The sequence below is a fragment of the Panulirus ornatus genome, chromosome 35 (genome assembly GCF_036320965.1).
Source record: "Panulirus ornatus isolate Po-2019 chromosome 35, ASM3632096v1, whole genome shotgun sequence".
In the NCBI taxonomy this organism is placed as follows: Eukaryota; Metazoa; Arthropoda; class Malacostraca; order Decapoda; family Palinuridae; genus Panulirus; species Panulirus ornatus.
The window spans coordinates 13330060-13349003 of NC_092258.1; the positions used below are offsets into that span (position 1 = coordinate 13330060).

An 18944-nucleotide genomic window follows, 5' to 3' on the forward strand; every position below is an offset into this window, starting at 1 on the left:
GATGATACAGCGCTGGTGGCTGATTCATGTGAGAAACTGCAGAAGCTGGTGACTGAGTTTGGTAAAGTGTGTGGTCGAAGAAAGTTGAGAGTAAATGTGAATAAGAGCAAGGTTATTAGGTACAGTAGGGTTGAGGGTCAATTCATGTGTATATATATATATATATATATATCCCTAGGGTTAGGGGAGAAAGAATACTTCCCTCGTATTCCCTGCGTGTCGTAGAAGGCGACTAAAAGGGGAGGGAGCGGGTGGCTGGAAATCCTCCCCTCTTTTTTTTTTTTTTTTTTTTTCCCAAAAGAAGGAACAGAGAAGGGGGCCAGGTTAGGATGTTCCCTCAAAGGCCCAGTCCTCTGTTCTTAACGCTACCTCGCTAACGCGGGAAATGGCGAATAGTTTGAAAAAAAAAAAAAAAAATATATATATATATTTTTTTATTATACTTTGTCGCTGTCTCCCGTGTTTGCGAGGTAGCGCAAGGAAACAGACGAAAGAAATGGCCCAACCCCCCCCCCCCCCATACACATGTATATACATACGTCCACACACGCAAATATACATACCTACACAGCTTTCCATGGTTTACCCCAGATGCTTTACATGCCTTGATTCAATCCACTGACAGCACGTCAACCCCGGTATACCACATCGCTCCAATTCACTCTATTCCTTGCCCTCCTTTCACCCTCCTGCATGTTCAGGCCCCGATCACACAAAATCTTTTTCACTCCATCTTTCCACCTCCAATTTGGTCTCCCTCTTCTCCTCGTTCCCTCCACCTCCGACACATATATCCTCTTGGTCAATCTTTCCTCACTCATTCTCTCCATGTGCCCAAACCACTTCAAAACACCCTCTTCTGCTCTCTCAACCACGCTCTTTTTATTTCCACAGATCTCTCTTACCCTTACGTTACTCACTTGATCAAGCCACCTCACACCTCACATTGTCCTCAAACATCTCATTTCCAGCACATCCATCCTCCTGCGCACAACTCTATCCATAGCCCACGCCTCGCAACCATACAACATTGTTGGAACCACTATTCCTTCAAACATACCCATTTTTGTTTTCCGAGATAATGTTCTCGACTTCCACACATTCTTCAAGGCTCCCAGAATTTTCGCCCCCTCCCCCATCCTATGATCCACTTCCGCTTCCATGGTTCCATCCGCTGCCAGATCCACTCCCAGATATCTAAAACACTTCACTTCCTCCAGTTTTTCTCCATTCAAACTCACCTCCCAATTGACTTGACCCTCAACCCTACTGTACCTAATAACCTTGCTCTTATTCACATTTACTCTTAACTTTCTTCTTCCACACACTTTACCAAACTCAGTCACCAGCTTCTGCAGTTTCTCACATGAATCAGCCACCAGCGCTGTATCATCAGCGAACAACAACTGACTCACTTCCCAAGCTCTCTCATCCCCAACAGACTTCATACTTGCCCCTCTTTCCAGGACTCTTGCATTTACCTCCCTAACAACCCCATCCATAAACAAATTAAACAACCATGGAGACATCACACACCCCTGCCGCAAACCTACATTCACTGAGAACCAATCACTTTCCTCTCTTCCTACACGTACACATGCCTTACATCCTCGATAAAAACTTTTCACTGCTTCTAACAACTTGCCTCCCACACCATATATTCTTAATACCTTCCACAGAGCATCTCTATCAACTCTATCATATGCCTTCTCCAGATCCATAAATGCTACATATATATATATATATATATATATATATATATATATATATATATATATATATATATATTTCTTTCTTTCTTTCAAACTATTCGCCATTTCCCGCATTAGCGAGGTAGCGTTAAGAACAGAGGACTGGGCCTTTGAGGGAATACCCTCACCTGGCCCAATTCTCTGTTCCTTCTTTTGGAAAATTGAAAATTGAAAAGAAGGGAGAATGTTGGGGTAAAGAGAGTGGTGAGAGTAAGTGGGCTTGGGAAGGAGACTAGTGTGAGGAAGTACCAGGAGAGACTGAGTACAGAATGGAAAAAGGTGAGAACAAAGGACGTAAGGGGAGTGGGCGAGGAATGGGATGTATTTAGGGAAGCAGTGATGGCAGTGATGGTAAACAGAGAAGAGGTAGTAAAAGCTTTGCGGAAGATGAAAGCCGGCAAGGCAGCAGGTTTGGATGGTATTGCAGTTGAATTTATTAAAAAAGGGGGTGACTGTATTGTTGACTCGTTGGTAAGGTTATTTAATGTATGTATGACTCATGGTGAGGTGCCTGAGGATTGGCGGAATGCATGCATAGTGTCATTGTACAAAGGCAAAGGGGATAAGAGTGAGTGCTCAAATTACAGAGGTATAAGTTTGTTGAGTATTCCTGGCAAATTATATGGGAGGGTATTGATTGAGAGGGTGAAGGCATGTACAGAGCATCAGATTGGGGAAGAGCAGTGTGGTTTCAGAAGTGGTAGAGGATGTGTGGATCAGGTGTTTTCTTTGAAGAATGTATGTGAGAAATACTTAGAAAAGCAAATGGATTTGTATGTAGCATTTATGGATCTGGAGAAGGCATATGATAGAGTTGATAGAGATGCTCTGTGGAAGGTATTAAGAATATATGGTGTGGGAGGCAAGTTGTTAGAAGCAGTGAAAAGTTTTTATCGAGGATGTAAGGCATGTGTACGTGTAGGAAGGGAGGAAAGTGATTGGTTCTCAGTGAATGTAGGTTTGCGGCAGGGGTGTGTGATGTCTCCATGGTTGTTTAATTTGTTTATGGATGGGGTTGTTAGGGAGGTAAATGCAAGAGTTTTGGAAAGAGGGGCAAGTATGAAGTCTGTTGGGGATGAGAGAGCTTGGGAAGTGAGTCAGTTGTTGTTCGCTGATGATACAGCGCTGGTGGCTGATTCATGTGAGAAACTGCAGAAGCTGGTGACTGTGTTTGGTAAAGTGTGTGAAAGGAGAAAGTTGAGAGTAAATGTGAATAAGAGCAAGGTTATTAGGTACAGTGGGGTTGATGGTCAATTCAATTGGGAGGTGAGTTTGAATGGAGAAAAACTGGAGGAAGTGAAGTGTTTTAGATATCTGGGAGTGGATCTGGCAGCGGATGGAACCATGGAAGCGGAAGTGGATCATAGGGTGGGGGAGGGGGCGAAAATTCTGGGAGCCTTGAAGAATGTGTGGAAGTCGAGAACATTATCTCGGAAAGCAAAAATGGGTATGTTTGAAGGAATAGTGGTTCCAACAATGTTGTATGGTTGCGAGGCGTGGAGTATGGATCGAGTTGTGCGCAGGAGGATGGATGTGCTGGAAATGAGATGTTTGAGGACAATGTGTGGTGTGAGGTGGTTTGATCGAGTAAGTAACGTAAGGGTGAGAGATGTGTGGAAATAAAAAGAGCGTGGTTGAGAGAGCAGAAGAGGGTGTTTTGAAATGGTTTGGTCACATGGAGAGAATGAGTGAGGAAAGATTGACCAAGAGGATATATGTGTCGGAGGTGGAGGGAACGAGGAGAAGAGGGAGACCAAATTGGAGGTGGAAAGATGGAGTGAAAAAGATTTTGTGTGATCGGGGCCTGAACATGCAGGAGGGTGAAAGGAGGGCAAAGAATAGAGTGAATTGGAGCGATGTGGTATACCGGGGTTGACGTGCTGTCAGTGGATTGAATCGGGGCATGTGAAGCGTCTGGGGTAAACCATGGAAAGCTGTGTAGGTATGTATATTTTGCGTGTGTGGACGTATGTATATACATGTGTATGGGGGTGGGTTGGGCCATTTCTTTCGTCTGTTTCCTTGCGCTACCTCGCAAATGCGGGAGACAGCGACAAAGCAAAAAAAAAATATATATATATATATATATATATAAAATTCTGTCGTAGAAAGCGACTAGAGGGGACGGGAGCGGGGGGCCGGAAATCCTCCCCTCCTTGTATTAACTTTCTAAAATGGGAAACAGAAGAAGGAGTCACGCGGGGAGTGATCATCCTCCTCGAAGGCTCAGAGTGGGGTGCCTAAATGTGTGTGGATGTAACCAAGATGTGAAAAAAGGAGAGATAGGTAGTATGTTTGAGGAAAGGAACCTGGATGTTTTGGCTCTGAGTGAAACGAAGCTCAAGGGTAAAGGGGAAGAGTGGTTTGGAAATGTCTGGGGAGTGAAGTCAGGGGTTAGTGAGAGGACAAGAGCAAGGGAAGGAGTAGCAATACTCCTGAAACAGGAGTTGTGGGAGTATGTGATAGAATGTAAGAAAGTAAATTCTCGATTAATATGGGTAAAATTGAAAGTTGATGGAGAGAGGTGGGTGATTATTGGTGCATATGCACCTGGGCATGAGAAGAAAGATCATGAGAGGCAAGTGTTTTGGGAGCAGCTGAATGAGTGTGTTAGCGGTTTTGATGCACGAGACCGGGTTATAGTGATGGGTGATTTGAATGCAAAGGTGAGTAATGTGGCAGTTGAGGGAATAATTGGTATGCATGGGGTGTTCAGTGTTGTAAATGGAAATGGTGAAGAGCTTGTAGATTTATGTGCTGAAAAAGGACTGATGATTGGGAATACCTGGTTTAAAAAGCGAGATATACATAAGTATACTTATGTAAGTAGGAGAGATGGCCAGAGAGCGTTATTGGATTACGTGTTAATTGACAGGCGTGCGAAAGAGAGACTTTTGGATGTTAATGTTCTGAGATGTGCAACTGGAGGGATGTCTGATCATTATCTTGTGGAGGCTAAGGTGAAGATTAGTATGGGTTTTCAGAAAAGAGGAGTGAATGTTGGGGTGAAGAAGGTGGTGAGAGTAAGTGAGCTTGGGAAGGAGACCTGTGTGGGGAAGTACCAGGAGAGACTGTGTACAGAATGGAAAAAGGTGAGAACAATGGAAGTAAGGGGAGTGGGGGAGGAATGGGATGTATTTAGGGAATCAGTGATGGATTGCGCAAAAGATGCTTGTGGCATGAGAAGAGTGGGAGGTGGGCTGTTTAGAAAGGGTAGTGAGTGGTGGGATGAAGAAGTAAGAGTATTAGTGAAAGAGAAGAGAGAGGCATTTGGACAATTTTTGCAGGGAAAAAATGCAATTGAGTGGGAGAAGTATAAAAGAAAGAGATAGGAGGTCAAGAGAAAGGTGCAAGAGGTGAAAAAAAGGGCAAATGAGAGTTGGGGTGAGAGACTATCAGTAAATTTTAGGGAGAATAAAAAGATGTTCTGGAAGGAGGTAAATAGGGTGCGTAAGACAAGGGAGCAAATTGGAACTTCAGTGAAGGGCGTAAATGGGGAGGTGATAACAAGTAGCGGTGATGTGAGAAGGAGATGGAATGAGTATTTTGAAGGTTTGTTGAATGTGTCTGATGACAGAGTGGCAGATATAGGGTGTTTTGGTCGAGGTGGTGTGCAAAGTGAGAGGGTTAGGGAAAATGATTTGGTAAACAGAGAAGAGGTAGTAAAAGCTTTGCGGAAGATGAAAGCCGGCAAGGCAGCAGGTTTGGATGGTATTGCAGTGGAATTTATTAAAAAAGGGGGTGACTGTATTGTTGACTGGTTGGTAAGGTTATTTAATGTATGTATGACTCATGGTGAGGTGCCTGAGGATTGGCGGAATGCGTGCATAGTGCCATTGTACAAAGGCAAAGGGGATAAGAGTGAGTGCTCAAATTACAGAGGTATAAGTTTGTTGAGTATTCCTGGTAAATTATATGGGAGGGTATTGATTGAGAGGGTGAAGGCATGTACAGAGCATCAGATTGGGGAAGAGCAGTGCGGTTTCAGAAGTGGTAGAGGATGTGTGGATCAGGTGTTTGCTTTGAAGAATGTATGTGAGAAATACTTAGAAAAGCAAATGGATTTGTATGTAGCATTTATGGATCTGGAGAAGGCATATGATAGAGTTGATAGAGATGCTCTGTGGAAGGTATTAAGAATATATGGTGTGGGAGGCAAGTTGTTAGAAGCAGTGAAAAGTTTTTATCGAGGATGTAAGGCATGTGTACGTGTAGGAAGAGAGGAAAGTGATTGGTTCTCAGTGAATGTAGGTTTGCGGCAGGGGTGTGTGATGTCTCCATGGTTGTTTAATTTGTTTATGGATGGGGTTGTTAGGGAGGTAAATGCAAGAGTCCTGGAAAGAGGGGCAAGTATGAAGTCTGTTGGGGATGAGAGAGCTTGGGAAGTGAGTCAGTTGTTGTTCGCTGATGATACAGCGCTGGTGGCTGATTCATGTGAGAAACTGCAGAAGCTGGTGACTGAGTTTGGTAAAGTGTGTGGAAGAAGAAAGTTAAGAGTAAATGTGAATAAGAGCAAGGTTATTAGGTACAGTAGGGGTGAGGGTCAAGTCAATTGGGAGGTGAGTTTGAATGGAGAAAAACTGGAGGAAGTGAAGTGTTTTAGATATCTGGGAGTGGATCTGTCAGCGGATGGAACCATGGAAGCGGAAGTGGATCATAGGGTGGGTGAGGGGGCGAAAAGTTTGGGAGCCTTGAAAAATGTGTGGAAGTCGAGAACATTATCTCGGAAAGCAAAAATGGGTATGTTTGAAGGAATAGTGGTTCCAACAATGTTGTATGGTTGCGAGGCGTGGGCTATGGATAGAGATGTGCGCAGGAGGATGGATGTGCTGGAAATGAGATGTTTGAGGAAAATGTGTGGTGTGAGGTGGTTTGATCGAGTAAGTAACGTAAGGGTAAGAGAGATGTGTGGAAATAAAAAGAGCGTGGTTGAGAGAGCAGAAGAGGGTGTTTTGAAATGGTTTGGGCACATGGAGAGAATGAGTGAGGAAAGATTGACCAAGAGGATATATGTGTCGGAGGTGGAGGGAACGAGGAGAAGAGGGAGACCAAATTGGAGGTGGAAAGATGGAGTGAAAAAGATTTTGTGTGATCGGGGCCTGAACGTGCAGGAGGGTGAAAGGAGGGCAAGGAATAGAGTGAATTGGAGCGATGTGGTATACAGGGGTTGACGTGCTGTCAGTGGATTGAATCAAGGCATGTGAAGCGTCTGGGGTAAACCATGGAAAGCTGTGTAGGTATGTATATTTGCGTGTGTGGACGTGTGTATGTACATGTGTATGGGGGGGGGTTGGGCCATTTCTTTCGTCTGTTTCCTTGCACTACCTCGCAAACGCGGGAGACAGCGACAAAGTATAAAAAAAAAAATATATATATATATATATATATATATATATATATATATATATATATATATATATATATATATATATATATGGTAAATTATATGGGAGGGTATTGATTGAGAGGGTGAAGGCATGTACAGAGCATCAGATTGGGGAAGAGCAGTGTGGTTTCAGAAGTGGTAGAGGATGTATGGATCAGGTCTTTGCCTTGAAGAATGTATTCGAGAAATACGTAGAAAAGCAAATGGATTTCAGTGTAGCATTTATGGATCTGGAGAAGGCACATGATAGAGTTGATAGAGATGCTCTGCGGAAGATTAAGAATATATGGTGTGGGAGGCAAGTTGTTAGAAGCAGTGAAAAGTTTTTATCGAGGATGTAAGGCATGTGTTCGTGGAGGAAGAGAGGAAAGTGATTGTTTCTCAGTGAATGTAGGTTTGCGGCAGGGGTGTGTGATGTCTCCATGGTTGTTTAACTTGTTTATGGATGGGGTTGTTAGGGAGGTGAATGCAAGAGTTTTGGAAAGAGGGGAAAGTAAGAAGTCTGTTGTTTATGAGAGAGCTTGGGAAGTGAGTCAGTTGTTGTTCGCTGATGATACAGCACTGGTGGCTGATTCATGTGAGAAACTGCAGAAGCTGGTGACTGAGTTTGGTAAAGTGTGTGAAAGAAGAAAGCTGAGAGTAAGTGTGAATAAGAGCAAGGTTATTAGGTAGAGTAGGGTGGAGGGTTAAGTCTATTGGGAGGTAAGTTTGAATGGAGAAAAACTGGAGGAAATGAAGTGTTATAGATACCTGGGAGTGGATTTGGGAGCAGATGGAACCATGTAGGAGGATATAAATCGTAGGGTGGGGGAGGGGGCAAAAATTCTGGGAGCCTTGAAGAATGTGTGGAAGTCGAGAGCATTATCTTGGAAAGCAAAAATGGGTATGTTTGAAGGAATAGTGGTTCCAACAATGTTGTATGGTTGTGAGGCGTGGGCTATTGATAGAGTTGTGCGCAGGAGGGTGGATGTGCTAGAAATGAGATGTTTGAGGATAATATATGGTGTGAGGTGGTTTGATCGAGTAAGTAATGTAAGGGTAAGAGAGATGTGTGGAAATAAAAAGAGGGTGGTTGAGAGAGCAGAAGAGGGTGTTTTGAAATGTTTTGGTCACATGGAGAGAATGAGTGAGGAAAGATTGGCCAAGAGTATATATGTGTCAGAGGTGGAGGGAACGAGGAGAAGTGGGAGACCAAATTGGTGGTGGAAAGATATAGTAAAAAAGATTTTGAGTGATCGGGGCCCGAACATGCAGGAGGGTGAAAGGCGTGCAAGGAATAGAGTGAATTGGATCGATGTTGTATACCGGGGTCGATGTGCTGTCAGTGGATTGAACCAGGGCATGTGAAGCGTCTGGGGTAAACCATGGAAAGTTCTTTGGGGCCTAGATGTGGAAAGGGAGCTGTGGTTTTGGTGCATTATTACATGACAGCTAGAGACTGTGGTTGAACAAATGCGGCCTTTGCTGTCTTTTCCTAGCGCTATCTCGCGCACATGAGGGGGCAGTGGGTTGTTATTCCATGTGTGGCGAGGTGGCGATGGGAATGAATAAAGGCAGACATTATGAATTGCGTGTGTGGACGTATGTATACACATGTGTGTGGGAGTGGGTTGGGCTATTTCTTTCGTCTGTTTCCTTGCGCTACCTCGCAAACGCGGGAGACAGCGACAAAGCAAAAAAAAAAAAGATATATATATATATATATATATATATATATATATATATATATATATATATATATATATATATATTTTCTTTCTTTCTTTCATACTATTCGCCATTTCCCGCGTCAGCGAGGTGGCGTTAAGAACAGAGGACTGGGCCTCTGAGGAAACATCCTCATCCAGCCCCCTTCTCTGTTCCTTCCTTTGGGAAAAAAAAAAAAAAAGAGAGGGAGAGAGAGAGGGGAGGATGAGCAAGGTTATTAGGTTCAGTAGGGTTGTGTGACAGCATGTTTTGGAGGTACGTTTGAATGTAGAAAAACTGAAGGAAGTGAAGTGTTTTAGATATCTGGAAGTGGATTTAGCAGCGGATGGAATCATGGAAGCAGAAGTGAGTCACAGGGTGGGGAAGGGGTCAAAGGTTCTGTGAGCGTTTAGAATGTGTGGAAGGCGAAAATGTTATCTCGTATAGCAAAAATGGGTATGTTTGAAGGAATTGTGGTTGCAACAATGTATATGGATGCGAGGCATGGGGTTGTGCGGAGTAGGGTGCATGTGTTGGAAATGGAATGTTTGAGGACAATATATGGTGTGAGTTGGTTTGATCAAGTAAGGAATGAAAGGGTGAGAGAGATGTGTGATAATAAAAAGAGTGTGGTTGAGAAAGGAGAAGAGGGTGTGTTGAAATGGGTTGGTCACATGGAGAGAATGAGTGAGGAAAGATTAACAAAGAGGATATATGTTTCAGAGGTGGAGGGAACGAGGAGATGTGGGAGACCTAATTGGAGGTGGAAGGATAGAGTGAAAAAGATTTTAAGTGATTGGGGCCTGAACATACAGGAGGGTGAAAGGCTTGCAAGGAATAGAGTGAATTGGAATGATGTGGTATACCAGGATGAACGTCCTGTCAGTGGATTGAATGAGGGCATGTGAAGCATCTGGGGTAAACCATGGAAAGTTTTGTGGGGCCTGGATGTGAAAGGGATGTGTGGTTTCAGTGCATTACACATGACAGCTAGAGGCTGAGTGTGAACGAATGTGGCCTTGTTGTCTCTTCCTAGTGCTATCTCGCTCGTGTGCGCAGGGGAAGAGGGGTGCCATTTCATATATGGTGGCATGGCCACGGGAATGGATGAAGGCAGCAAGTGTGAATATGTACATGGGTGTATATGTATATGTCTGTGTATGTATACGTATGTATACATTTAAATGTATAGGTATGTATATGTGCATGTGTGGGCATGTATGTATATATATATATATATATATATATATATATATATATATATGATGTAGATGGGTTGGGCCACTGTTTCGTCAGTTTCCTTGCATTACCTTGCTAACGCTGGAGACAGTGACAAAGTATAATAATAGATAAGATATATATATCTATATAAGAGATGGGACCAGAAAGTTTTGACTTAGCTCTTGTTTTAAAGAATAGTTTACATTTATTTTTGGAAGCAGTTCCCTTCAAAGTAATCTCCCCCTGATTTTATGCAAGTGTCCTAACGTTTCTGCCACTTTTTGAAGCAGTGCTGTAAATCTTCGGTTGTGAATTGATTGAGTTCCTCTTTCACATTATTATGGCTGGTTGGAATGTCTTGAAATCCTGTACCTTTTGGTTTCATTTTGACTTCTGGGAACAAGAAAATCACATGAGGCAAGGTCAGATGCATACAGAGGCTTTGGTTTAACAGAAATGCTTTTTAGCAAAACATTCTTAAATGGAGAGAGCAGAGTGTGAAGGAATGTTGTCATGGTACTGAAACCATCAACCATTTTGAAATAGCTGGTGATGGTTTCTCCTAACTTTATCCCTCAATTGAATCAGAGCTTCTTTGTAAAAGGCCTAGTTTATCTCCTGTGTGTATACTCCATTGATGTACGCTGCCTCCACAGCACCACTTGTAATAGACAAAGTCATACAACATTTTGATCACATCTCTCATATACGCATATATTGAATAGTGTATTATTGTCTAAGTGTAGATAGCTAGTAGATGGTATTTTCTAATATCTCTTATTTGTTTCTTGCAGATGTAAAATACAGCTATGTAGTGGATCAGCAGCCCATAGGGAGACTGTTGTTTAGGCAGTTTTGTGAAACTGTAAAGCCCACGTACCACAAGTACAATATTTTCCTAGATGATGTTGTAAGTCCTTGTTGAGTATTGTATGCCTAGCTGTCAGTACACTACCTAGCTTATTGTTGCTCTGTGTCCTAAACCTCTGTCAGTAATTGATTTAGTTCATTATTATTTGACCTGTCACTGTTTGTGCTTCTTGTTTACAATCAGTACATCATCCATTTCACTATCAGCACTTCACCAGCCATTGCAGTCACTCAATCTAACTCACTCTCTGTACACCACCTATCTCACTCTCAGTAGTCCATGTAGTGCAGTGTGAAAACAAGAAGCTTTTTCTCAGTACACCACTTGGGTTATGTTCATCACACCACTTTGGTTTTAGGGCAATTCTGGTACCAAGTTTTTCATTTTGCAGCTCAGATGGCATTGTCATTACACTGTAAGCATGACTGTTAGAAGTCCACTGCTTTCTGTGAGTTCACCGAATTTACTTCTTTTACACTGCCCTTGTTTGCCAGTATCTTACTGAGCTTACCATTGGTATACCTTTAGTTAATTATCAGAACATTATCCAGCTTCATGTAAATATACTTAGTTCTATCCCATTACAGTGCTGCTAGCTCACTATCACTATGCATGGGTAAGGGTAACATACTACTTTTCTTCTTTTCAGTATAGTTAATTCATTGCTGGTGTACCTCCCAGATCATTGTTTATGCACAACCTCACTGAAAGTCAGTACGTCTTGTTGACTATTTACTACTTAGCTCATTGATAGAAGACCAGATAACTCACTCTCTGTATACCATCAAGCTCATTCATTTTACACTCCTTAACCTGCTGTTAGGACATGACCTTGTCATATTGAGTATCTACCCACTTCACTCCCAGTGCATTGCTTCGTTCATTCTCTCCTCACCTTATGTCAGTACATCACTGCCAATACAGTTTTCTGTCTGAAAGTGCAGGACCAGGACCTAAGTCACTAAGATGACCCCACTCTCTTACAATACACCATCTGGCTTACTACCAGTTAATCTCTGTCACTACAATACCTAGGACATTATTGAGGCATCCTCTCATTGGCAGCACACCATATAGTACAGTGCCAGTTCATCACCTAGGTCACTGTTTTACCTTTTGCTCATTGTTAATAACCCACTTTGCTCACTTCAAGTATATCAAACTGCTCACTTTTTATTACACTCAGCTCATTGTCAGTACACTTCATGTCTTGTATGTACAGTGTCTTGCTCACTTTCAGTACACTGTGTAGCTTGCTGTATGTATGCTGTTTGGTTCACCATCAGTACACCTTTCAGCTCACTGTCAGAGGAGTATCTTGCCCATTTTGAATACAGCTGGCTTTGCTTACTTTTTGTTTAGTGCTTATAGCTCAGCTTGAGAGCACCATTCAGCTCTTTGCCAAACTGCATTTAGCTTACTGTCAGCACCCCACCTTGCTTGCTGTCATTACAGCACATATCTCTTTGCCTGTGTGTCACATAGCTTGTTGTTGATACTCATGGTCTCTCATTGGGAGGGGGGCTTGAAAAGGAGCCCAAATTTTCCATCTTCAGTGAGCAAAATCGTCAAAGCCCTCTGAAAGAGAAAAGAAATGACTTCCTCCAGGACAAGATGTTTAGGGGGATGATATTTTATGCAGATATAAGTAATTGATTTGATATTTTTAATTTTAATGTCTGTGTAGATGTGCTTTCAGTGTGATGCAGGTTATATACAAAAATTATGAATTGATGATATTTGTTGTAGCAGAAAGTATTTTTGGGCTAAGTAAATAAATCTGTAATACATTTATTATAGTTTATTTAACAAAACAGTTTAAAGACCTGTACATTACATTATCATTACATTGCTAATGTATATACTTGAAAGGAATTTTAGTCTTAAGCTATGTAAAGGAACAAAACCTTTTCCTTGGTTATAGGAACATAATACTCATTCTGAGAAATATTTTGATCATGAATTGTTACAGGACATGGGTTGAGAGTATGCGTTAGTGATGTTCACAAGCTATATGTACATGTTCCACCCCTTTAGAGTAGGAAACAAGTAATGATGATAGATAGATTGTCACCCTCATCGTGGATTATTACCCAATTCAGCAGGATCAAAATGCCCCACTCTAAGAACACCCCATGGAAAGCCCAACTACCCCTGATTTTATGGTAACAGTAAACTCTTTCTGTTTTTGGTTATCATGCTTACAACTAGTAACTCTGTCACTACACATAGTTTACTTTCTGTACATCACTAAGGTCACAGTCAATAAATCAAGCTTACAGACGTGTACTACTAAGGTTATTTATATTTATTATACTTAATCGCTGTTTCCTGCGTCACTGAGGTACCACCAGGAAAAACACAGACAAAGAATGGCCTGTTAACGCACATACGCACAAATATATTATATTCATTCTGCATAATCGCTGTTTTCCATGTCAGCAAGGTAGTGCCAGGAAGCACATGAAGAACTGCCCATCCACCCATATACACATATATGTACATAGAAATCCACATACGCACATATACATACATATACATATGAACATATGAATACTTACACATACACAGACATTTCATACATACACATGTACATATTCATACTTTCGTGCACTCATCCATTCCTGTTGCTACCCCGCCCCACAGGAGAACAGCATCGCTATCCCCTGCTTCAGTTAGGTAGTGCCAGGGATACAGACAAAAAGGCCTCATTCATTCACATTCAGTCTCTAGCTGTCACGTGTAATGCACTGAAACCAGGTCCCACAGACACTTCACATTCCCTGGTTCAGTCTGTTGACAGCACGTCAACCCCGGTATGCCACGTCATTTCAGTTCCCTCTATTCTTTGCACACCTCTCACCCTCCTGTATGTTCAGGCCCTGATCGCTCAAAATCTCTCACTCCATCATTCCACCTCCAATTTGGTCTCCCACTTCTCCTTGTTCCCTCCACCTCTGACACATATATCCTCTTTGTCTATCTTTCTTCACTCATTCCACCATTTCAACACACCTTCTTCTGCTCTCTCAACCATACTCTTTTCATTTCCACACATCTCTCTTACCCTTACATTACTTACTCGATCAAACCACGTCACAATTTCATTTCCAACACATCCACCCTCCTCCATACAAACCTATCTATCGCCCTTGCCTCGCAACCATATAACATTGTTGGGACTACTATTCCTTCAAACATACCTATTTTTGCTTTCCAAGATAATATTCTCCCCTTCCACATATTCTTCATTGCTCCCAGAACCTTCGCTCCCTCCCCCACCTTGTGACTCGCTTCCACTTCCATGGTTCCATCCACTGCTAAGTCCACTCCCAGATATCTAAAACACTTCACTTCCTCCAATTTTTCTCCATTCAAACTTACATCCCAATTAACTTGTCCCTCAACCCTACTGAACTAATATTCTTGCTCTTATTTACATTTGCTCTTGTCTTTCTCCTTTCACCCACTTTTCCAAACTCAGTCACCAACCTCTGCAGTTTCTCACATGAATCAGCCACCAGTGCTGTATCATTTGCAAACAATAAATGACTAACATCCCCAACGGACTGCACACTTACCCCTCTCTCCAAAACTCTTGCATTTACCTCCCTAACTACCCCATCCATGAACAAATGAAACAACTAAGGGGACATCACATACCCCTGCCACAGACCGCCATTCACTGGGAACCAATCACTCTCCTCTCTTTCTACTTGTACATATGCCGTACATCCTTGGTAAAATCTTTTCACTGTTTCTAGCAACTTACCTTCCACACCATATACTCTTAAAACCTTCCACAAGGCATATCTATCAACCCTTCTCCAGATCCATACAGGTTACATACAAATCCATTTGTTTTTCTAAATATTTGTCACATAAATTCTTTAAAGCAAACACCTGATCCTCACATCCTCTACCACTTCTGAAACCAGACTACTCTTCCCCAGTCTGATGCTTTGTACATGCCTTCACCCTCTCAATCAGTACCCTCCCATATAATTTCCCAGGAATACTTGACAAACTTATACCTCTGTAGTTTGAACATTCACCTTTATCTCCTTTGCCTTTGTATAGTGGCACTCTACTTGCATTCCGGCAATCCTCAGGCACTTTACCATGGTCCATACATACATACGTTGAATATCCTTACCAACCAATCAACAACACAGTCACCCCTTTTTTTTTGATAAATTCCACTGCAATACCAATATGACCTGCCACCTTTGCTGGATTTCATCTTCCACAGAGCTTTCACTACCTCTTCTCACTTCACCAAATGATTCGTCCAGACCCTCTCACTTCGAACACCACCCTGACCAAAACACCCTATACCTGTCACTCTTATCATCAAACACATTCAACAAACCTTCAAAATACTCACTCCATCTCCTTCTCACTCCATCGCTATCTATTATCACTTCCCCACTTGCTCCCTTCGCTGATAATCCCATTTGTTCTCTTGTCTTATGCACATTTTGTACCTCCTTCCAAAACATCTTTTTGTTCTCCCAAAAATTTGATGATACTTTCTCACACCAACTCTCATTTGCACTCTCTTTCAACTCTTGCACCTTTCTCTTGACCTCTTACCACTTTCTTTTATTCATCTCTCAGTCATTTACACTACTTCCTTGCAAATATTGTCCAGATGCCTCTCTCTTCTCTTTCACTAACAATCTTCCTTCTTTTATCTCACCACTCACTACTTTTTTTTAATCTGCCCACCTCCCACCTTTCTCATACCACATGCATCTTTTGAGCAAGCCTTCACTGCTTCTCTAAATACATCCCATTCCTCACGTACTCCCCTCATGTCACTTGCTCTCACCTTTTGCCATTCTACACTCAATCTCTCCTGACACTTCCTCAACTAATCTCCTTTCCAACCTCACTTACTCTCACCATTCTCTTCTCCCCAACATCCTCTCTTTTGAAAGCCTCTACAAATCTTCACCTTCACCTCCATAAGATAATGATTAGACATCTCTCCAGGTGCCCCTCTCAGCACATTCACATCCAAAATTCTCTATTTACATGCCCCTGAAATAACATGTAATCCAATAATGCCCTTTAACCATCTCTCCTACTCACATATGTATACTTTTGTATATCTCTCTTTTTAAACCAAGTGTTCCCAGTCACCAGTCTTTTTTCAGCACACAAATCCACAAGCTCTTCACCATTTCCACTCAAGACATTGAACACCGCATGAACACCAATTATATCCTCAACTGCCACGTTGCTCACCTTCGCATTTAAACCAGCCATCACTATAACCCGGTCTCGTGCATTGATGCTGCTAATACACTCACTTAACTGCTCCCAAAAACACTTGCCTCTCATGATCTTTCTTCTCATGGCCAGGTGCATAGGCACCAATAATCACCCATCTCTCTCCATCCACTTTCAGTTTTACCCACGTCAATCTAGAAATTACTTTCTTACGCCCTATCACATACTCCCACAGCTCCTGCTTCAGGAGTATTGCTACTCCATCCTTAGCTCTTGTCCTCTCACCAACCCCTGACTTTACTCCCAAGACCTCCCCAAACCACTCTTCCCCCTTATCCTTGAGCTTTGTTTCACTCAGAGCCAGAACATCCAGGTTTCTTTCCTCAAACATACTGCCTATATCTCCTTGCTCCTTATCTTGGTTAAATCCACACACATTCAAACATCCCAATCTGAACCTTCAAGGAGGATGAGCACTCCCCGCTTGACTCCTTCTTCAGTTTCCCTTTTTAGAAATTTAAATACAAGGAGGAGGGTTTCCAGCCCCCTGTCCTGGCCTTTTAGTCACCTTCTACAACACGCAGGGAGTACGTGGGAAGTGTTCTTTATCCCCTATATATATACATAAAAGCCCATACATGCATATATACATACATATACATGTCAACATGTACATACACATGCACAGACATAGACATATATACACATGTACGTATTCATACTTGCCGCCATCCATTCCTGTCACTACCCCTCCACACAGTAAATAGCATCGCTACCCCTTGCTCCAGCGAGGTAGCACCAGGAAAGCATACAAAAAGGCCACATTCATTCACACTCAGTATGTAGCTGTCATGTGAAGTGCACCAAAACCACAGCTCCCTGTCCACATCCAGACCCCACAGACCTTTCCATAGTTTACCCCAGATGCTTCACATGCCCAGGTTCAGTACATTGACTGTGCATCTACTCCAGTATACCACATCTCTCCGATTCACTCTATTCCTTGCATGCCCCTCACCCTCCTCTATGTTTAGGCCATGATCACTTAAAATCTTTTTCACTCCATCCTTCCACCTCCAATTTGGTCTCCTTCTCCTTGTTCCCTTCACCTCTGACACATATATCCTCTTTGTCGATCTTTCCTCACTCACCTCACTCATTCTCTCCATGTGTCCAAACCATTTCATCATACCCTCTTCTGCTCTCACCCACACTTTTCATTTCCACACATCTCTCTTACCCTTTCATTCCTTACACGATCAAACCACTTCACACCACATGTCCTTAAACATCTCATTTCCAACACATCCACCCTCCTCCCTACTACCCTATCTATAGCCCATGCCTAGCAGCCATATAACATTGTTGGAAATACTATACCTTCAAACATACCCATTTTTGTTCTCCGAGATAATATTCTCTCCTTCCACACATTATTCATTATTCCTTGAACCTTCGCCCCTTCTCCCACTTCTGCTTCCATGGTTCCATTCACTGCTAAGTCCACTCCCAGATATCTAAAGCAATTTACTTCCACTAATTTTTCTCCATTCAAACTTACATTCCAGTTGACTTGTCCCTCAACCCTACTGAACCTAATAACTTTGCTCTAATTCACACTTACTCTCAACTTTCTCCTTTCATGCACTTCAAACTCAGTCACCAACCTCTTCAGTTTCTCACCTGAATCAGCCGTTAGAGCTGTGTCATCGGGGAACAGCAACTGACTAACTTCCCAGGTCCTCTCATCCCCAACAGACTGCATACCTGCCCCTCTCTCCAAAAGTATTCCTCACATATATTCTTGAAAGGAAACATCTAATCCATACATCCTCTACCCCTTCTGAAACCACACTGCTCTTCCCTAATCTGATGCTCTGTACATGCCTTCACCCTGTCAACCAATACCCTCCCATATAATTTCCCAGGAATACTCAACAAACTAATGCATGCATTCTGCCAATCCCCAGACACTTCACCAAGTTCCATCTACACATTGAATATCCTCACCAACCAGTCAACAATACAGTCACCCCCTCTTTTTATAAATTCCACTGCAATACCGTCCAAATCCGCTGCCTTTCCTGATTTTATTTTCCAGAAAGGTTTCACTGCCTCTTATCTCTTTATCAAACCATTCTCCCTGACCCTCTCACTTTGCACACCACCCCGACCAAAACATCCTATATGTGCCTTTCTATCATCAAACACATTCAACAGACCTTCAAAATACTCGCTTTATCTCCTTATCACTTCATCACTACCTGTTATTGCCTCACCACTTGTACCCTTCACCAATATTCCCTTTTGTTTTCTTGTCTTATGCACGTTAATTACCTCCTTCCAAAACATCTTTTTATTCTCCCTAAAATTTAATGATTCTCACCCCAACTCTCATTTGCCCTCTTTTTCACCTCATGCACCTTTCTAAGATTACTATCAGTACATATCCCAATTTATTATTTATACACAGTCCTATTCTCTTTCAGCACATCTATGTCAGTGATACACTATTATTACACCCTCCAGTTCAGTCTCAATACAGCTTTGTTAGTACATCACCCAGCTCATCATCAGTACACTACATTTTGTCTATACCTCAGATCAGATTTACACTTTTATTGCAGTATCCTCTTATCAGTCAGATTACCACTTAGTTCATTTTAGTACAGGTTGAGAGTATCCCTTATCCAAAATGTCTGGGACCTGTAGTGTTTCTGATTTTTTTTTTTTTTGGATTTTGGAATATTCGCATATACGTAATGAGATATCTTGGGATGGGACCTAAGTC

The 18944-nt window shown here is 42.2% G+C and overlaps 1 protein-coding gene across 3 annotated transcripts in view; it reads left to right on the top strand.

Annotated features, from left to right (window-relative positions):
* Gprk2 (G protein-coupled receptor kinase 2) overlaps positions 1–18944 on the top strand; it is a 324238-nt gene that overhangs the window by 89023 nt on the left and 216271 nt on the right. For all 3 annotated transcript variants that reach the window (XM_071683096.1, XM_071683094.1, XM_071683095.1), the window contains exon 3: positions 10839–10954. In XM_071683096.1, coding sequence (XP_071539197.1) covers positions 10839–10954 — 116 coding nt within the window. The remainder of the gene's footprint in view (positions 1–10838; positions 10955–18944) is intronic.